Source organism: Centroberyx affinis, unplaced genomic scaffold (assembly GCF_046629955.1).
Source record: "Centroberyx affinis isolate AG114_WGS23_722 - 3 ecotype Tasmania unplaced genomic scaffold, CSIRO-AGI_Caff_v1 ptg009722l_1, whole genome shotgun sequence".
NCBI classification, from domain to species: Eukaryota; Metazoa; Chordata; class Actinopteri; order Beryciformes; family Berycidae; genus Centroberyx; species Centroberyx affinis.
This window is the reverse complement of record NW_027284623.1, coordinates 213,936-234,192: the sequence shown is the minus strand read 5'-3', so window position 1 is coordinate 234,192 and position 20,257 is coordinate 213,936. Positions and strand designations below refer to the sequence as shown.

General features: G+C 43.7%; 1 protein-coding gene across 1 annotated transcript in view; it reads right to left on the bottom strand.

The window, feature by feature from the left end:
• Positions 1 to 20,257, bottom strand: part of cdh13 (cadherin 13, H-cadherin (heart)) — a gene marked incomplete at its 3' end in the record, with an annotated part of 286,073 nt that overhangs the window by 152,480 nt on the left and 113,336 nt on the right. The window contains exons 3-4 of the mRNA XM_071514707.1: positions 18,725 to 18,936; positions 9,950 to 10,063 (exon numbers count right to left, since the gene is read on the bottom strand). Of these exons, the coding sequence (XP_071370808.1) occupies positions 9,950 to 10,063; positions 18,725 to 18,936 (326 nt within the window). The remainder of the gene's footprint in view (positions 1 to 9,949; positions 10,064 to 18,724; positions 18,937 to 20,257) is intronic.

Below are 20,257 nucleotides of genomic sequence, written 5' to 3'. Positions count from 1 at the left end.
TGTGTCAAGACAAAAATCATTGCTGTCAGTGGAGTGTACCAACAGATTGTGTAAAGATGGCCCAAAGGAGCTCTTCACACTTCTGAAACATCATCACACCGAGTCATTATCATGCACATACTGTATACACACACGCACACAACTCCAGTGTGTGTGTGTGTGTGCGCGTGTGCAGTAGCATCCCTCAGTGGTGCTTCAGTCATCCCTATCAAGGTCATACAGCCAGCTGCTAATGACAATCACTGGCCATGAAAGGACTCCTGGGACCAGGCCAGGCCTTTATATGTGTGTGTGTGTCTGAGAGGGAGGGAGGGAGGGAGGGAGAGAGAGAGAGAGAGAGAGCGCAGGGAGCATGGTGAAGAGATGGTCTGATTGTGCCTGCACACGTGTGTGTGTGTGTGAGAGAGCGCCTGAGTGTATAAGCGCGTGTGTATGTCTAAGTGTATGTGTGTTTATATATGCATGCCAGGCCTGGCCCAGACAGCAGGTGCTCTGCCTGATTGTCCTGCCACTCTTGCCTGCTAATTAGAGGGACGAGGAGAGGTGGAGAGGCCTGGCAAAGACATGGGAGGGTGGAATCAACCAGAGTCCTCCAATGGCGCCAATTAGCCGGCTTTGATTGGTTAGCACAGGCCACCGCTAATCATTAGCTATCAGCCACTGTCTCCTCAGCCAATCAAGTCAGGCCCCGAGAAGGACGGCGATGAAGAGGGACCCTTGTAGGGAAAAAGAAAGATAAACAACAGCAGGAAGAGTCAAGAGCGTCAATAAGCGTCTCGGCTGTGTCAAGAGGGTCGAACGGGGGCTGAATTGTTGGAAGAGAGAAGATGCATTGGGAAATAATTGTTTTTCAAAAAAATGTAAGTGAGCTTTTATCGGCGCATTCCAACGTCCTTTCCTCCTCATATGCGTAATTTTTTTTTTTTTTTTTTACATTTCTTTCAATGCAACAACTGAATGTGAAAATTGCAGTACTTTAGGGACAATGAGAAGACAGATTAAAAACTGGGAAAAAAAGCCCATCACAAATCACAAAAGCACCTGATCAAAACACGACAAAAAAGAGAGTTAGTGAAAGGGAAGAATATGAAGGAGAATAATGAAGTCTGATTTTAATGCCTGCGGCCAGGAAGAAGGGCTAACTTTGTTAGCTCGCTCAGGCAGGATGAGCAATCACTCCGTCTCCCATAACCTCGCGCAAGGACGCCGTCTCTCGGGCGGGTTCACGCCGGGCGAATCTGCTCTTTATTGCTTTCCCTTCAGTTTTTTTTTTTTTTTAAGCTCTTCTCATCAAAATGGATTTCACATCTGCTTGATGCATCTGGGGGTCCGGGTGTGCGAAATGGAGTTTTTGCGTCACACCGCTTGCGCTCACTGCCGGCGAACATCCGCCACAAATGGGCCTGATTAACATGTCGAAAAACAGAGGGGAAGGAAAAGGCAGGATCGCTCTGGTCTTCCTGAGACACTTAAGAGAATCAATTACACTAAACGAACGGGGCCGCGGGCCGCCTGCGTTCCGACATCGCAACATCTCACAACACGACTTGCCCACTTCCTGCTTTGAAGCTCAGATGGTATTGAATAGTAATTTCTCTTGGTGGAAGGAAGAGAGACTGCGAAAAAAGACTGAGATAAAAAGAGAGAGACAGGGAGAGAGACAGAGAATAACAAATGGAGGAAAGAAGGAAAGGAAGGAAGGAAGTGTAGTAACTGCACCCACACCTTCATTGTCATCACACATCTGGAAGGGCCTTGCATCCTGTGTGTGAGCCTCTTCCCTGATAACGGATCAGGAAAGTGGATGGAAAGTGGTTGGATCGTAAAGGAGGCCACTGACCTCTTGGTAAATCACTCCATTTTCACCCTAAGAGCTGGTATCAAGGACCAGACCTGGTAAATAACCATAAAACACCAACACTCAGCCCTGTCTTTGGTAATCCCCAAAGAGACAGAGAGTCTGAGATGACACCCATTGGAATGTTGCCAAAATCAAGAGAAATCTTTGATACAGACTCATGAAACTTTGGGTATCACATTGTGGTGGACTCTAATGTATATGACTAATTTTATGTGTAACTGTGATGTTTTATATAATAGTTATTTACGTTATTCAATTTCGTTATCTTTACATAGGGCTTCGATAGCCATGTTTGATATTAAAGTGTTCAGGAATTTGTGCTGAGTTTAATGATGTTAATGTTACGACGGTCAGTTATATTGGATAGATCTGGGAACCAAAATTAGGGTTTCATGCATATGTAATGAGCCGTAAAACTAGACATGCCAGCCCATGCACACACCCCTCAACTGATCACAACAAAACCAAACACACACATTTCCAATGCGGATTTCATGCACTTTACGTGGTCGCGACACGTGTGCTAACAGAGTCTGACAACAACTTTGTTCCACAGTTTGTCTCCAAAGACGGACTCAACTGCATCATCATCATCAAGCCTGTTTCATCCAAAACAGTGAAGAGAGCCTTGCTGCCTTGCCTGTCTGCCTGACAAATACACACACACACCAGCACGTGTGTCTGTGTGTCCTGCCTGCTACAACCTCGCTATCAGCTATCCTGCTGAGTTTAACTCTGAAGAATCATCGGAACCTCCAGAGTGGGTCGGCGTTAGCCTTGAGAGACCCACAGCCCTGTCCAGCAGCCTGTGTGCTCCAGCCTGCGTGCTTCACTCTGTTGCGGCCTGCTGAGATCAACTGAACAGACGTCTGATCTTCATCCTCCAGCACCTCGTCGAGCCGAGACTCCTCATAGACTCCTCACAGCCTCCCGGCCTCAGCGTGCTTCATCTCCCTGACCTCCGCTGGTGTCGTAGGTACTGATCACTGTCCGCTGGGCATCAAATCATACATCACCAATAGCTATTCCATTACATTCACACATCTCACACATATCACACACTTTATTACGGCTCCCTATAGTTATAGTAGCCTAACCATTCAATTATTCAAAGATTCATTTGAGTCAGTTTTCCAGATAGTTATACTGTCGCCCCTTTATTCCTATCTTGACCACTCATGTCTTCCACTGCTCATCTTCCATGATTGTGTCTGCTAAAATATTGGTTTAATTATCAGTATTGTATATTCACATGATCATTTATTCCTATTGCCATTGATTCATCACAATTCATAGGTATACCGCTTGTATATACTGTACTATATTCACTTGTATTTACCTGATTATTGAGTGTGCTTTAGTGGCAGCTTGTGTAGTAGCTAGTGTAGTAATAAATATATTATTATTATATTATTCTGCATAAAGTCACCTCCTGTGTTCATTGTGTGGGTTTAAATTCAAACATGCCGAGAGTTCACTCCTTCAGATGAGACCTGTTGATGCTGTCTGTTATCTGGTGCCCCGTTCTTAATTCTCATTGAAGCTAACTCTAAATTATATTGATATCAGACACCATTAATACCTACCACCACTACAGAAGGAAGGAAGGAAGGAAGGAACAAAAGAAGGAAGAAAGAGAGAAAAAAAGAAAGAAATAGCAGTATATCAGAAAGCAGCGAGACAGAGGCATGGAGGGAGGGTGAAGGAGACAGACTGACAGGCAGAGCGAATCAGGATGCGCTCTGTACAGAAACAGTGGAACAAAGGTGCCAGACACGTCTATTCTCCTTGCTATATTAGCTGGGGCTACAACCAAAGCAGGCCCTCGCTCCTCCCGCCAACAGTGCTTTATTGGAGCTGTCATGTCATGTCAGACGTGTTGTGTTGATTTGCGCTCCGGACCCCGAGGTAAGGGAGGATAAACACAGCTTGAATAACTGACAGCTCCGCCGCAGCACAGACCGTTAAGATGCCTCTGCAGATGGAGGTCTGGGACATTTCGCTCGGTCACGTTCGAGACAGAATATGTGATTTTATGGGACTGTGCGTTTTGGCATTGGTGTGCGGACGTTTGCACATGCTTGCTTGCGTGAATGGGAGAAACTGAATTTGCGGCACTGGCGGACTTTTTTCGTATTAGCAAGACTCCAGTAAGGCCATGAAGGAGTGTTTTTGTCCAATCAATGACTATCAGTTTTGTTAATCAACCACATTAAACACGACACAATAAAACTCTACATAGTCTGGACGCAATCCAGACTCAATGCATATAAATGCGATGTAAAGACATGGAGTGGGAGAATGGGGAAAAAGTATTGCAGACTGATTTAAATAATTACAGCCACAGGAGGCACACAACAGCCAATTTCATACCGAGTGTGGTCATAGAGTGATGTGATCACATTAATTCTGATGTTAAGAATCAACTCAAACTCAAGTTTCAACTCAAGTGTGTAATCTGTATAAACTGAAAATAAAATAAAATGTTTGAAAGAATCAACTCAAAAATCACATTGAATTAGCAACTGTAACTAGGGCTGAGCGATATATATTGAATAATAGACTAGATATCGTCTGGGATTTTGGTTATTGTAATATTGAGAAATAACTTAAATGTGACTTCTTCCTGGGGACACAATTTTCTGAACTTAATAGCCTGTTCTGGTTGAGTAAAATGAACAATGAACAATTACTGATTAGACATTACTGATTAGTACTGATCATTACTAATGATCATTACTCATTTTCAAAATGTTCTTGTGTGTAAATATCTCATGAAAGCATGATTACTCATCCCCAAAATATCGTCACATTATCGATATCGAGGGATTCGGTCTAAAATATTGTGATATTTGATTTTGTCAATATCGCCCAGCCCTAACTGTAACCACAGCCTCAGTTCACTGCCTTGCATGCACACCGTACAAAAGGAATCAAGCTGGAGTCTTGATCCCAGACATGGTCCAGGTGCAAACATTTGAACTACTTGAGGTACGCTTGACTTATCATCCTAAACAGCCTGATAAATGGACACATCCTATCAATGGTGAGGGAAGAGGCGGTCACCAGGACAAGTACATTTAAGTGGATTTAAAAGGATATGTGTGAGACGCTGTGTGCTGCGGTAGCTGCTTGTGGGCCCCCAGAGGGAGGGCAGGGGAGAGACCTCTGTATCAAAACAATTCCACAGCTAGCAGGAGGTGTGACAGATACAACAAGGTGCCTACCCTTCCACTGGGAGTCCTGCTGAGACACACACACACACACACACACACACACACACACACGTGCACGCGCACAGTCGTACGTGTCAAAGCCTGGCCCTCGCAATCTCCCATCTCCCCCGCTGCCTGCTGCCTATCTCCCCGGGAGGAGGTGGGGAGCATGAAAAATGAATGGCTGCCATATGGAAGTGGTAGGTTGCATAAGGAGAGGAGAGCTATTGGTGTGGAAAATCAATTTCGCCTGGTCTCCGATGTATAGCTTCTATCGGGTAAAATAGCCCGCATTAGGCTGTCTTCTCATGCAAAGCTGACTGCGGGGAGGCAGGCGGAGAGGGATGGAGGGAAGGATAAAGGGATGAAGGCAGGATGGAGGGAACGTGAGAGGGAGGGATTGGAGGGAAAGAGTGAAGGGACAGCGGTGGGAGAGAGAGGGAGTGAGAAAGAGAGAATAATTTGTGTGTGACATACATGGACTGTGCATGCGATGTGCGGCTCAGTGCAGCGAGTGTGTGACGGTGCAGCCTACTGTACCAGTAGCTGCCGTTTCAGCTCGATCCTCAGCAGGTCCGTAACTCCTAGAGATAATTTGTGTCCCCTATGGACCAAACTTATCTGCTGAGTCTTGTTCCTCTCTTCTATCTCTCTCTTTCTCTGTGCTCCTCTGTCCCTGCAGTGCGCTGGGGGAGAGATCCTCTCGTCCCTCTGTGGACTACACTTGGCCCCTCAAAATACCACACACACACACACACACACACCAAACCCGCTGTCCTTCACTACCGACCTGGCACCTCCAGGCCCTCACAGTGCTTCACAGGGATCATTTCGAGCGCAGTGTTGGTATGAGCTGGAGGCCCAGGCTCCGCGCTGTGTGCGGTTGTGCTCTCCAGGGTACAATTATCTATTATGTGCAGGGCTCAGTGTGGGATATCTTTTTTTATCTGGGTCTCTGCGGGCATTCGGAGATGCGGTTGATCGTGCGGTGCTGAGACTTATCTACAACAAAGAGGTTTGACACACAGAGATACATCAAAGCTTTGTAACGCACAAAGAGGCAAACGCGGAGTCGTACACGGGGTCCAGAATGAAACTTTCCGATGGACCGCAGGCTCCAAGGAGACTCTTCTGTGAAATAATTTACCCCACAATACAGAATTACCCACTGGCCAAAATTAAACAATGAATTTCCTTTGGAGGGGAAACTAATTGAGGAGTTCCAGTGTCATTGCACAATGGGCAAACGGCACGCTCACAGTATCTTTGGCCAAGTCTACAAGGTTCCAGCTGGCGAGTAAAATCCTTTAAAAATAACTAAATACTTGCATTAAGGCGGTGTGCCTTTGAGAATATCAAGTCATGGAGAAAACACTCCCAGTCTAACACCGAGAGAAAAATGATCTAATTATATGGCAACAGTACATTTGAAAAGTACGCTGTTGAGTGCTGCTTAACAATGATTGGCAAAGTGGAAGTGGTAATGTCACCACATTAAGCCAAAAGCCCCTCTGGGAATTGTGTGTTGGTAACAATACTGTATAACACTAGTAAATACTGACATTCATGCCATCAATTATGATATACCTTTATTGGCGTAGAATATAAAAGGTGTATTTCAATTATAAAATCAAAGAATTTCCATGCGAGTCATGGAATTTAAAAAGACTAAAAGGCAACGTGTGCCGTCTTAATGACAGCAGGCCTGCTAACGCTTTAACGGATTAAAATGGTTGTGAAATGCGGGTTGATGCATAGCCTGTCAAACAGTGATGCTATACACTAATGCAGATTACTTTTTCCCTCCTCGGGCTTTGTTGATGGGAACTGAAAGAACACTAATCTGTCTCCATTTGGCAACTTTTGTTTTCATCAACAAAACACATTTGTCACTTTGCTCCAGGTCCCGAGTATGTCCATAACGAGTGGAACATGAAAATACCTAGAATTTCATACTTAGCTCAGGCGTACACACGTGTTTCATCATCATACACGTGTTTCATCATCAATCACCTGTAGAAAGGCAACAAAATGTAAATGTGATTTACAATACCCCCTTACTTCATTAGCATGTAGTGTAGCCTCGAAAAATCAAGTGATCATTTTTTTTGTATGTTCAGCTTTGTGGAAAAATCTGTAATTCTTGAATATTTTTAAACACACGCACACACACACACACACACACACACACAGTCACACAGCAGTAGGTACTTCAGAGAGAAAGTTAAAAGCAGCAAAGACAATATTTTAAGTGTCATGAAATAATCCCATCCTTTCATTTAATGGAAATATAACCTTCAGCCTGGTCTCCTCTATCTGTGGCTGACACTCAACATTGCTAAAACCTCTAAATGTGGTTCTCCTATGTTTCCTTGAGCTGGAATGAACACAAACACTTAGTCAACGTCGCATCACGTTGCCTCAAGGAATGTGCTGTGCCGCTTTCGCTAATTTGCAATGCCCATCCCTAAGTTGTGTTCAAGTGCTCAAATTTTCTCCCCCTGACCTCATGTAATGAGTTGAGCTGAAAGATAAAATATGGAAATCTGTGCCTGTATCCATCAAGATATTCACAGCACAGGGGCCCATTTAAGATTACTGACCAGGTCTATTTGAGCTACTCTTTTGTTAATGCCTGAAAGACAAAACTGATTACCGAAAACACACACACACACACACACAGCTTGTGCCCCTCTATTAAGCTGCAGATAATGGAAGCTTTCAGTATGTTTCCTTCATCACAGTTCAATTACGCTTAAATGTACTGGCAACAAACAAATAACACCAATATCAAATGACCTCGACAGGTGTTCACTCTAAATGATCAAGTGATATTGTTAGGGGAAGAAGCAAGCACTCTCCTTTTATTACTTAATAAATCATGAATGCATACATCAAAGCAAGGGCATCAAGGAAGCAAGCAAGCAAATCCATTAAAAGTTTACCACTCATTCATTACATAAACACCTTCTACTTTGTTGTGATACTGGACAAATCTTAATGGGAATCTTCATCAGAAAAATATTCTGTTAGTTTTTGCGCTATTTTGAAGGTGTGAACCACAGCGTTTGAAAGTAAATAGCAAGAAAAAAATATATATTATGGTTTTCTTGCTTGCTTGTTTGTTAAAGTACAACAGGCAGTCTATTAATGTCAGCCAGATTAAGAGTAAGAGTTCAAATTTCCCACAAATATATTGGACCAAGATCAGTCCTTTGATTGTCCATTGTGTATTTATGGAGCCAAGATGATCTGTCTCACATGCCAAGACTCCTGTCCACACTGTTATTCAGATGATATTAAAGGGGAATCGCTCTCCATTAAACAATTGACACGTCATTCTTATGGCCCAGGACAGCTGTCAGTAGAAATAGCATGCCACCTTCAAAAAAGGCAGAATAAGCCACTATACTTTTCTTGTCTTTTAATTTTATTTTCTGTTCAAGCAGGAGCACGGGAGCGGGCATCAGCTTCCAACCTCTTTGATTGAGTCACATAAGTTATAAACTGCTACAGGTTAATGGGCTTTGACAGAGTTTAACTCCATGGATTTGCCAGCTAAATTCAATCTATGTGTGGGTAATGACATGAGTAAGCGTGCTCCTTTTGCACAAGTGAATGTGAACAAGAGTTGCAAGAGGGCCAACCAACACCATGGCAAGGGCATTCATTTTACATGCAAATCATAGCTAACATTAGGTGAGCTAACTATCCCTGTTGTTGTTATTGCTATTACAAACTAAAGATTTGCTTAAATTGTGATTTAATAGCTTTTTTGTTTTAGTTTCATGTCTGAATTTACTCCTGCCACAGTATCGTGCCTCATGTTTTCAACAGACAGCCATATGGTTTGTGTGTTTGGTTGGCAATACCAGTTGTTTTGTACTGTAGCCAAAATTACATTAGCTGTAACAACAACTCGACAGCTGTCAGATGTCTGTGGCTTCAATGGTTTCAATTTCAGCACTTTTGCAGATTTGCATGTTTTGATGTTATAGTGTGGATAACCTTCCCCTACATTGGCCTCATATCACATAACAAGGTGAAGCAAACATTAGAATTAATTTGCTGTTTAATGAACTTTTATCTGATCATATTAATTAATGAGATCACAGAGAGCCAAGCTCAACTGAAACTGAAATCCCACAAGGTCAAATGACTTTCTGAAATAAAATGAACTGTAAGATAAGGCCACCAAAAGTCATCGGATAGGAGAAAATGGTCATAGGTAACATTTTGCTTTTAGATTATATCTACAGTGGATCTATAGCGAATCAATGCAATTGTGTTACATTGTGTTAACACTAGATCAATGAGTAGAGTAGATCAATGAAAACCAAATACCCTCCCAAAACATTTGGTTCCAGAATAGGGGTTGAGACTGAGTTTACAGATGTATTCGATGCCTGTCTGAACCTTTTCATCAATGTGATCTTTATATAATAATAGCACTATCATACCTAATCAAGAAAAGGTTCCCTATTCTTGAGTGGATACTGACACAGTCAGCTTTTTTATCTTTTCCAATTAATTCTCTATGGAGCTGTGTAGCAGTGTAACATCACAGATTAGGAGGCAGGTCAAGCTATTCTCTTGTTTCAGGCTAAGTAAGACGGTAATGAACATTCACGAAACTGACCAAACTGTCACAGGCCATAAGAACAGCATATTCAGAAGCGTTACAATAACGTACCTATTGAATACTTGATTCTGTGCCTCGGGCAAATTTGTCTCCATGGAGCGCATTTTGAATGCGAAACACCCGGCTCAACTTTCATTTTCCCCTCACAAAAAAACAGCAGCGTTCGCCTTTAACACTAAGATGCTGTTGGGAAATCAAGCCCAAGTGAACAATGAGACCGTGCTTTCTTACCCTGCCAATGTTCCTGGGAAAGGGAGCTCTCTGGTTCTCAGTGACGATCATAGGAGGGACCAGCAGGGATCTCTTAGACCTGTAGGGCAGCGTCTGGCCGAGACCCAGGATGTCCTGCAACACAGAGGAGCCATGTCATTAAACTTCAGACTCAACATTCTGGCTGTTTGTCTATTATATGTCTTCCCATGTCACACAATGGGGGAAAAAAATCAGCAGTTGTCCCGCACAACCCTAAAAGTTGCTTGTTGGCATTGTTAGCATCCAAAGAACTAAAGAGCAAGCTTCCTGCTAGCCATAACCATTAGTTGTACTGAGCAATGCTATTAAAATACCATCCCCGACACACACACACACACACACAGACACAAACACACACACCACTACAAGCAGTTAAATATGCATTTGAGAACTTGAGAAAAATGCTGAAATGAGTTACTCCTGGAGCAGTTCCCAATGCCTGTCTTGTGGCAAAGAGTAGTGTGTAAATAAGTAAGGACATTTAAAAAAGGGCTGAGCACCTGCATCTAGCAGGCAGCAGAGGAGAGGAGAGGAGAGGAGAGGAGAGGAGAGGAGAGGAGAGGAGAGGAGAGGAGAGGAGAGGAGAGGAGAGGAGTAAAATGAGCAAACCTCAAATTGTATGTCGTCGGACATGAAATAACTGTCCCTGCTGCTTTCGTTGCAATTTAATTTATATTCTTTAACAATAACATTCAATTCTTTTCTGTTTTCCCCCAGCCCTTGCGTTAATGAGGGCAGGAGGGAGAAGGAAAAAAAGCATGAATGAGTGTCAAAGCAAGAGCAACAGAGATGTGAGGGGAGACGGTGAAAATGAACAAATGAAAGATGACAAGGTTTTCGCCAAGCAGTTACATTGTTCATGCACAAGGAGGCAATTTGAAATGTTATTTTCGCTCTTGAGAACACAATAGAATAATGAAATTTCATCTTCCAACCTCCAGCTGTTGCAAACAAAAGGCATGGTTGTTATAATATAGCGAGAGTGGTTTTCCGCTCTCTCCTTCACGTTGTGATCACTGATGCAGTCAGGGCCCTTCTGCCAGCTTGGATGTTGAAGAAAATTGTGTCTGTCATTGACACCATGAGCGAGAAGCTGGAATCATGGCGGCTAACATGGAGGTGACGACCTACAGGGGAGGACAGTCTGGTCACTGTCCGCTCACCTGGACACATGCCTAGTGGAGGCTACACACACACACACACACACCCATACATATACATACACTACAAATAATCCCACAAAATATGCATATGCATTATTACGTATGCATAAATACACATTTTATTCATGCCTGAGATGCAAAGGTACATACATTGTACAATAACACAAGACAAACAGTACATACTGATAATCATTTAGTGCTAGGTGTTCTAGACTTTTTATTTAAATTTTGTGTTATACATACTGTTGTGTTTGTTCCTTTGCCCTGAGTCTGGCTCTGTTTATGTCTAACACAACCTACCTACGTACTTAAATAAACCTTCTTAACACTGATCCTTGGTCTGCCCCATGCTGCCTATGCCGACACTTCATCATCAGCAGCGTAAAAGCAGCCACTGCTTAAATAGTTGAGCAAAGAGTCAAAGGAACAATGACAGGAAAAAACAACAAAACAACCCCAGTAGTTTAGCCCTGTGTGAACTGACAACAGTTTCAATATGAAAGGGAAAGCACTGAGGTTTTTTTGTGATTTCATTTGCATCGCAAATAGTCTCTCCTCTCCTTTGTCCTTCCCCTTTTTATGGGCTACTGTGCAGCGTTTTATTGACAACGTGTATGCACATGGCTGTGGCTGTGTGTGTGTGTGTGTGTGTGTGTGTGTGTGTGTGTGCGTGTGCGTGTGCGTGCGTGTGTGTGCGTGTGCGTGCGTGTGCGTGTGCGTGTGTGTGTGTGTGTGTGGGCGTTTCGTGTGTTTACTGTTCACAATGCTGTCTGACTGGGAGTCTGGCAGCGCTCTCACCCCTGTCAGGATGACGGAAAGAGAGCAGGTAGGAGGTAAAAATTGAGCCATTTGTTTACAGCGCAGAGTGCCGGCACTCAGACACGGAGAGGGCAACACCGCCACCGCTATCCAGAAGACCCCCCTGACACCAACACTCCCTCCCCCATCACCACCACCCGCCACACACACACACACACACACGCATCCCATCCCCCCAGGCTCCAAAGGTTGGACAGAACACAATGAAACGGTCATCATAAACACAAGCCGACCAGAACAAACCACAGACACACCGAGCGCTCTCCGAAATGGCCACTGTTATCAAACCTACTGGGGGGTGACCTTCCAAATGTCAAAGACAAAGACACCGGAGCCGGACCAGAAGCGGTTAAACAGAGCGCCTCGCCACCACAAGCGATGGTATGACCTACTATGTGTCTAAAGAGCGCAGCCGGCGGTGTGTGTACATGCTTGTGATTGGTTTACGAGCGAGTCGATGGACTTTTAGGCGCTGCCTGCCTGTAAAAAAAAAAAATCAAGAGTCGGCGAGTCTGAGGTACGGGGGATGGCCGCGTCGATCCCATCATGCACAGGTCTCAGGTGGGCGATATTTGTGAGGCAGGGGGGAGGGAAGAAGAGGAGCCGGGAGGGAAAGCCGGGCAGCGGCGAGGTATTTTTAGTGGCTGACTGGTGAGGGAGTGGTGACAGGGGGTTACAGCTAAGATGGAACATGCTGTCAGATCCGCGTCTTTACTGAGCTGAGATATGGCAGATATGTAGCGGGAGTGATGGCGCTTTAAAAACCTATCAATGTTCCGCAGGTGGATCATGCCGCCGAGGGGTGTTGGCGAGCGCGCGTTCAGCTGGATACACCCGTCCGCGCCGTCGCCAAGGACAGCTCGCCGCAGGGCATTCTGGGAAAGACAACTCGCGCCCCTAGCTTCCCTTTTTTCCTCTCGCCTTTCTAGTCTGCCGCCTCGCCTTCTCTTTCTCCCACCTTCTTTTTTGTGTCACTTAGCTCGCTCCCTTCCTCTGCCTTCCCCTCTCTGCACTCCGCAGGTGTGATGAATAGCGTTCTTACAGCTTGGTGACACCCTAAGAGAAGGTAGTCATGAATCTTTAATGTGTCCTGTTCATAAATTACTGCCGCACCATCACCCCCGATTTATCCTTTATACATTTGCTTCCCTCTCTCTCTCTCTCTCTCTCTCTCTCTGTCTCTCTCGGATGATCATTAGGGCATTTTAGTGTACTGAGCTGAAAGTGTTGTGAACTCACGGAACAAAAATCTGAGCGCGTCAAGAAGATTTGAATATATTTGGGCAATCGGTGAGACCGAGAAGTACAAGAGTTTGCCTGTGTATCTGTATTTGTGCATATACGTGTGAAAGTTGTGTGTGTGTGTGTTTGAGTTTGCGTGTGCGTCTTTGTGTGCATGTGTTTACAGTATATGTGTGTTTACATGTCATCACTGAAAACCACATATCTCAAAGATTTGAACTTTTTAAGTGTTTCATCTGCCCAAAAAGTTTGAGAATTTTCTCAACCCATAAAGAAGCGGGTAATCCTTCATTTGAAGTGAAAACAAGAAAACATGAGGGCCTATGTGCCTTACACTGCACTACAGTGTATGTTACAATACATCTTGGTTCGTACATTATGTGTGTGTACATGCCACGCGTATGTACTGTATGTGCATGTGTTTGTGTGTGAGTGCGTGTATGTGTGTGTGTGTGTCTCTCTGTGTTTGAGGGAGAGAGACTGATGGAGCCCTTGTCATTGACTGAGAGCAGAGTTACTGTGGCAGCAAAGTCACGTCCTTGTCCATTCTGCCATTTTCACTCTCAATGCTATATTGAGAAGTGTCATTACTCATTTCTGACAATGTGTTGGAGACCTAGTGAGAAATAGATACTATCACCAAGGCCAACGTCGGCCAGTGTTGACAGGGATACACAGACATTCAATTTGGATTGAGCTATTGGATAGGCGGTGCAGGTAATGACAAAGTAAACAGCGAACGAGGCAGTAGAGCTTGGGTAGAAAATAATCCATACATACATGAATAGATTGTGATTTTAATTTTTCCCGATTTAGAGTCAGTTCTCAAGTTAAAAGTAACAGTCACACCGACGGACTTGTTCACACACAAATGCCCACACTCACCTGATATGACACCACTCATCTCAGCTGTTGACAACACACTGTTACCCAACTTTATACCAACAGGTATATTCAACAAAGCATAAACACTTTTCATTTTAGTCGACGGCATTAGCAGGCAGAATGGGGATGCAGCAAGACACTCCAGATAAATGACACTTATTCATACGATTTAATTAGCTAAATTAATTAGCATGCCAATTAATTCGTGTCAAAGTGCTAATGTGTGTGTGTACGAACTCACCTGCAGACAGTGGTTTGGAATGTTCATTCAACAGAAGCTACATTCCTTTATCAAATCAAACTCCCTATGAAAGGGTTGCTGAACGCATCTCAGCCAGTCAAAACAGCACCTATTAGCATGTAACAATGTACAAATTGAACATAATTAAACACAAAATGTGCATGCTAATTGTGTAGTCGTATGGCTTTATTTCTTATTGGTTTTGAAGTAAACAGATATGTGCATATTGCATTTGTTTTATTTTTCTCTTATTGTTCTGGTACCACTGGTTATTGGTGTTGTGTTTTTGCATTATGTTGTTTTAATGTTTTCTAACTTCATTTTATCTGTATTTTATTTTATTTTTCCTTGTACAAGCACTTTGTAACCTTGTTAAGAAAGGTGCTATATAAATAAATATTATTATATTATAATATATTATATTATATTAGAGTACACATTGTGTGTGTTGCCTTAATTCTTCCTTGCTGAATAAAATTAAATTGTTTTTGGGTCAGTTGTTCCCCTAAACCATATCAATGATGCACATAATTTTATATCAGAATATACAGAACATTGGCTGTAGCTACATCCCTGACCTCGTAATACCCTAAGATTCAGGCTGAAAACAAATTGGTCATTTCAAAGTCATATCAAAATCAAAATGAGTTGTCACCAATAAATGTAATCCTCCGGTGAGGTTCTTGCAAATATTCAGGCCAATGACGGGCCATCTAGTAAAATCTAATCATATAGAGACTCTTTCATGCCATGGCTCAGGTCTACTCAACCCCTTAGAGTAGAGACCAAAACAATACACAGGCAATCTGACTGATCCCATTCTACTGTACAGTGGAGCATTTCTATCTTGATGGAAGTGGAAGTGGTCTATTCCAGGATGAAATGGTCATGACTGATCACTGAATGGTGGGCTGAGCATGAAAATGATGTGAACCTTGCGCTATGGCTGGTTTAGTCGCACTGGTTTTCCAACCCAGTTGAAAAATTGTGGGAGACTCTGCAGGTGTTGGAGACAGCCATTTCCATCTTAATAATCAAAACACCATTAGGTGGAATTTCTCATAGAAACACAGAGGTTCAGATACTTGTACAATCAATACCAAGGTATTAAAACTGTTTTTGGTGGGTTGTGGTGCCAAAAACCCCTTTACCATGCTTCATGTTGTTTCCTTATTTTGATATTTACCTATAGAGATGTGAGAAACATTTTTGCAATTAACAAGGCTCTTTTAATTATGTACATTCATTTTTAATTTAGCTGTTTTTGTAAATTATGCTGAAGTGGAACCTTTTGGATTTCTCTCCAGTATCTACTCAATCCCACACATAAAAGCTCACAAAAAAATGTGTAAGTTAGTGGATATATTAAACAATTGGTGGGGAAAGATAGAGGGCGAGGAGGAAATAATGACATAGACAACAGACAAAGGCAGTAAACAGAATTAACAAATGACAGCTAGAGAGCAAGCAAAAGAGAGATAGAGAGTGAGTGGGATGGAAATAGAAAAAGAGAGAGATTATTTGTGTTGTGCTGTATAATGTGAGCTGTTGTGCTGCGGTAGCAAGATGTCACATCTTAGTCATCCCCAGAAAGCCTTACTGAACATTGAAAGCCGAGTGAGAGAAAAATCTATTTGCCATTGCAGGATGAGGATTTTGCTCAGGATGCAATATTACATTTCATTCAGTGTGCAGAAATGGATGAAACCTAACAAAAGCAAAATAAATAGGCTTTTGGACTCAGATTATTTTGCCTCTTATCAGTTGTTACATTTGAATGGTGCCTGTTTATGCCCCCCGAAGGCAAGAAAATGCCCTGTTGTTCTGCATAACACAGCCAAAACAACACCGAATAATATACACAAAAAAGTCCATATCTTGGTGCATGCATTTGTTAAATTGAAATGCATTCTTCCATTAATTCACATATTGATCGCTTGCGAAAAAGGGGAATAAATTACTCTTTGAATTCAGAGTTTTGCTCATAATAGGAATCATTCATCAGCTGCTTCTCTCCCTCTGGGCTTGTGTTACACCAAACTAACAGCCCACACCGAGGAATTAAAAAGTGATTCTCTCCACCTTCGCTCACAGCACTTATCAATTATCACCAGCCATTATTTTCTGCCATGATACCATTTGTTATGCCAATAAATTCACCCTGGGATGTTTCCGCTTTGCATTAGAGAGGAAACAAAGGGAGGTTTGGGCAAATACAAGCTCCAACTCTGACAGGAGTACAACAGAGAGATTTAAATAAGAAAAAGCGCTGATGTGGGAACTCGCCGAAAAGAAAGCTGCTCTCTGGTAGATAAAATGAGTAACAGGGAAGAAGCATCAAGGCATCTTGAGATTGGGGATTTACAGCTCAGCATCCTGGAGTGGTCAGTCTTGTCAGTAGACCACAACTCAAACCCCTGTCTTATTGGAACAAGCTTTTAAATATGCCATGTGTTCGCTACAGATTCCTCAGAAGCTGTTGCCTTTCAAAACACATGTTGGATGGACCACTGGAGAGGATGGGGATGCAGGGGGAGATCAAACATCAGAAAGCTATGAGCCACGGACTACAGGAGATGGAGAGACAAACTATAGATTCTTTTTCCAGTCCTCCTCTCTCCGTCCCTCCCCATCTTTCTTCGGCTGATAGGAGCCCCAAGGAGCTCAAGGAGTTTCCGCAGATTAATTGATAGTGAAATAATGAGAGCTTTTAACCACCGTGCCTCACTAGAGGACTCTTCCTCTCTCGCACGCTGCTATTAGCTTTCGTAAGAAGTCCTCTCCTCTGCCCGGCTCCTCTGACAAGCTTTTTGGTCGCCTTCCTGATCTCTCTACCCTTTGCCTAATTCATGAGCTCCGTGATTGTGTGTGTGCTCAGCAATTAACAGTGGAGTAACTCTACTTTTAGGAGAGACAGAGACTTTAAAGTGTCTGGACACAGGAAAGGGAGAAGACATGATCTGAGATATTAAGCTCCCCTGGCACAGCTTGATGGCCTCTCAGAAAGGGAATTCATAAAAGATTAAACAATAAAAGAGAAAATGTTGAATGTTCGTGGCCATACGACTTTCCCTTGTATCAAAAAGATTATCTGCCCTTGATACCAAGGTATTTCAAAACTCCGGGTGTGATACTGTATGTTTCCACTACCCAATTATGTTCTTTGGTCACGCAGTAACATTTTGTACAACCTATGAATAAATAATTACACTTCTAAATGGTTGATAGCCGATCCAAATATGAACGATTCATTTTTAATTATACTGAATAATGCGTTGAACTGACAAAAACTGAAACAGTAATGCAATAATTAATGAATTCTCCAATTTAATTAGAAGTAAATATGCCACAAAGTTAAATGTCTCATGACAACGATTCACAAACAAGAACGTCTCACATAAACACACACAGTGGAAAGACCGTACGGTCACGCTAGACATAAGAAACTCCCCTTCCCACACACATGACTTGCCAAAGACTAATTCACTTATATCCTGGACGGCTTGCCAAGGCAACACCCATGGACTAGCTAACTGAATAAACAACGGCGAGAGGCATAAACAAATGAGGGGCGAATGACGCCGCGAAGGGGATGGAGACATTCATTAGGCTCCGGGCTGGAGGAACGGCACCAGCAGGACACCGAGGGCTGCAGCGGGGAAGACAGATGATCTGTGAGAGGGGAAGGGAACACCTACTGTACCTGCAGTCCCTGGAAGCTCTTTCTAATCAAGTTAGTGGCTTTGGACGGAGAAGAGGGGGAGTTGAGGTATATGGAGGATATGAATGAGGGAGAATGGTGTTTGTTTAGGTGTGCAGGGTTTTGAAAGCAGGCACTGGCTGTGGGAACGAATTTTGGCAGGTTCTTACAGACAAAGGAAACGTTTGCGGAAAAAAAAACGAAGCCCCACATTGGCTTCGAACTCTGCAGTGTGTACAGGATTGCTGGCTGAACTAGTCAAATGTTTCATACACCAGCCCCCGGTGCAAGATCGTCTGCAATTGGTCTAAAATGTTACATGTTTGCTTGTGTTGCCTTGCAGAAAAGCTTCTGCTCTCGTCTTCCCATTCACTGCCTTCGTCTACATCTCCATGCTAACATGTCGAGCTAAACCCTCCATCTTGTCTGAACATGTCATGTCCCTTTTTCTTCTTCTTTTCCACTTTGTCAGCGCAAGATATAATAAAACAGCTTCTAAATCCTCATACTCCTAAGCTGCTCTTTCTCACAGCCGTTGCCATTTGGGTGACCGCTATTTCCGGCTCCCCTAGGTTACAGTTAACCTCTTTAATCTTCATGCGCCCTCACACACACACGCGCAAATTTGTATGCGGCGGCGTGCTTGACTGTCTTTTCAAATTCCGAGCCAGTTCTACTCCGTTGTAAGCATAAGCTCTACTCACCCTGAGCGTGTGAGGCGACTGAACCGGCAGTCCGGCGACGTCCACCTGCGCCATGTCGTCTGCATGCGCGCTGAGCCCGTGGATGAACATGAGCGGCCCGCTGCGCAGGACGTCCCGCCGAGGAACCAGATTCAGATCTCCATCCACGTGGAAGCTGGGGTCCGACACCTCGAACGTCACGCCTTCGTTACCCGCACAGTCGTCAAACTCGACTGGAAGAAATGGACAGAGAGGACGCATGTTATGCCCTCGTAATCAAATTGCGAATAACAGAAACATCCAAGAAACAAAATACACTGAGGAAGAAAGTGATGGCATACATACACTATTAGGAAAAGAACTTGAAGAGAGCCAAGAGATCCACAAAATCAAACCACTGTAATTCTCAGATATAAATTCAGACAGATGCCCTGGAGAAAGAGCTGATGATGTTCTCGAAGGGCTTTGTGAGCTATACTACAATAAAAGTTAGTGATCGCTATTCATACATCTCATCATAATATTCATGACTCGCTGCACCACATGCTGAGCGCTGTTAGACTTCATCATTTGTCTATCTTGCTTTTATACGACTTGTTGCATTTAGAATGCACGTGCCGCCATTTCGGGGCTGCATGAGACGAAAGGAGTGAGGGAGAGGAAAAGGGAAGTGTCACCTTTGAGTCATGCGCATGTGAAGAGTGAGCATGCGCGTGTGTGTGTGAGCCTGTCTTGTCTGACTGAGGGAGATACCGCCAAGGACTCTACCAGGGTTTATCCCTTCTGATCGTGTTCATCCTCTCTTTATCTCTCTCGCACACTCCCCTCGGTGTCGCGACATGATCCCCATGTCCTCCCCCAGCCTCAGCCCCTGACAACCCCCACCCCCCTCCCTCATCCTTCACCTCTTCTTTACCTCCATCTCCCATGAGGCTTCCTACTGTTTGGCATCCTGGAGGGAGGTAACTAGAGGAAGGCCGCACGTGTGCATGCGTGTGTGTGCGTGTGGATGTGCACATGTGCTGTTGATTAGCAAAAGCAGGTAACAACAGGCATCACGAGGCATATCCCCCTGCCTCTGAATGAAAGTGTGGGCACATTTCACTTCTCTCCACTTTTGCTTCAGACATATGGTGGCTTATATAACTCTTCATTATTCATTTCCAATTCTGTTTGAGATCAGGATTGCTTGGAATTATGATGTACGGGACACTCCACATGGCTATCAATATTAATGCAGCAGCATGTTCCTGGACCAGGGATGTTGTGTATGTTTGTTTCCTAGCAGCCAAGACTCCAAGACACCAAGTAGTAGTAAGATCATGGTGAAAACAGCTAAAAAGGAGGAGCGGAAGATAGGCTTTACCGTTCCTTGGGGACGATGCCTCTGCTTGGCTGTCAAGACAATGTCCTACATGATTCATCAATTATGGATGAGATCCTCTCGGCTTAACATAAGGCGGAAAACTCTGGTAGCTCATGACCAGCTGAATGAATTCTTTCACGGAAGAGCAGTAAGTCTGTCCTCTTTATGCTCCCTTCACATTGGGGAGA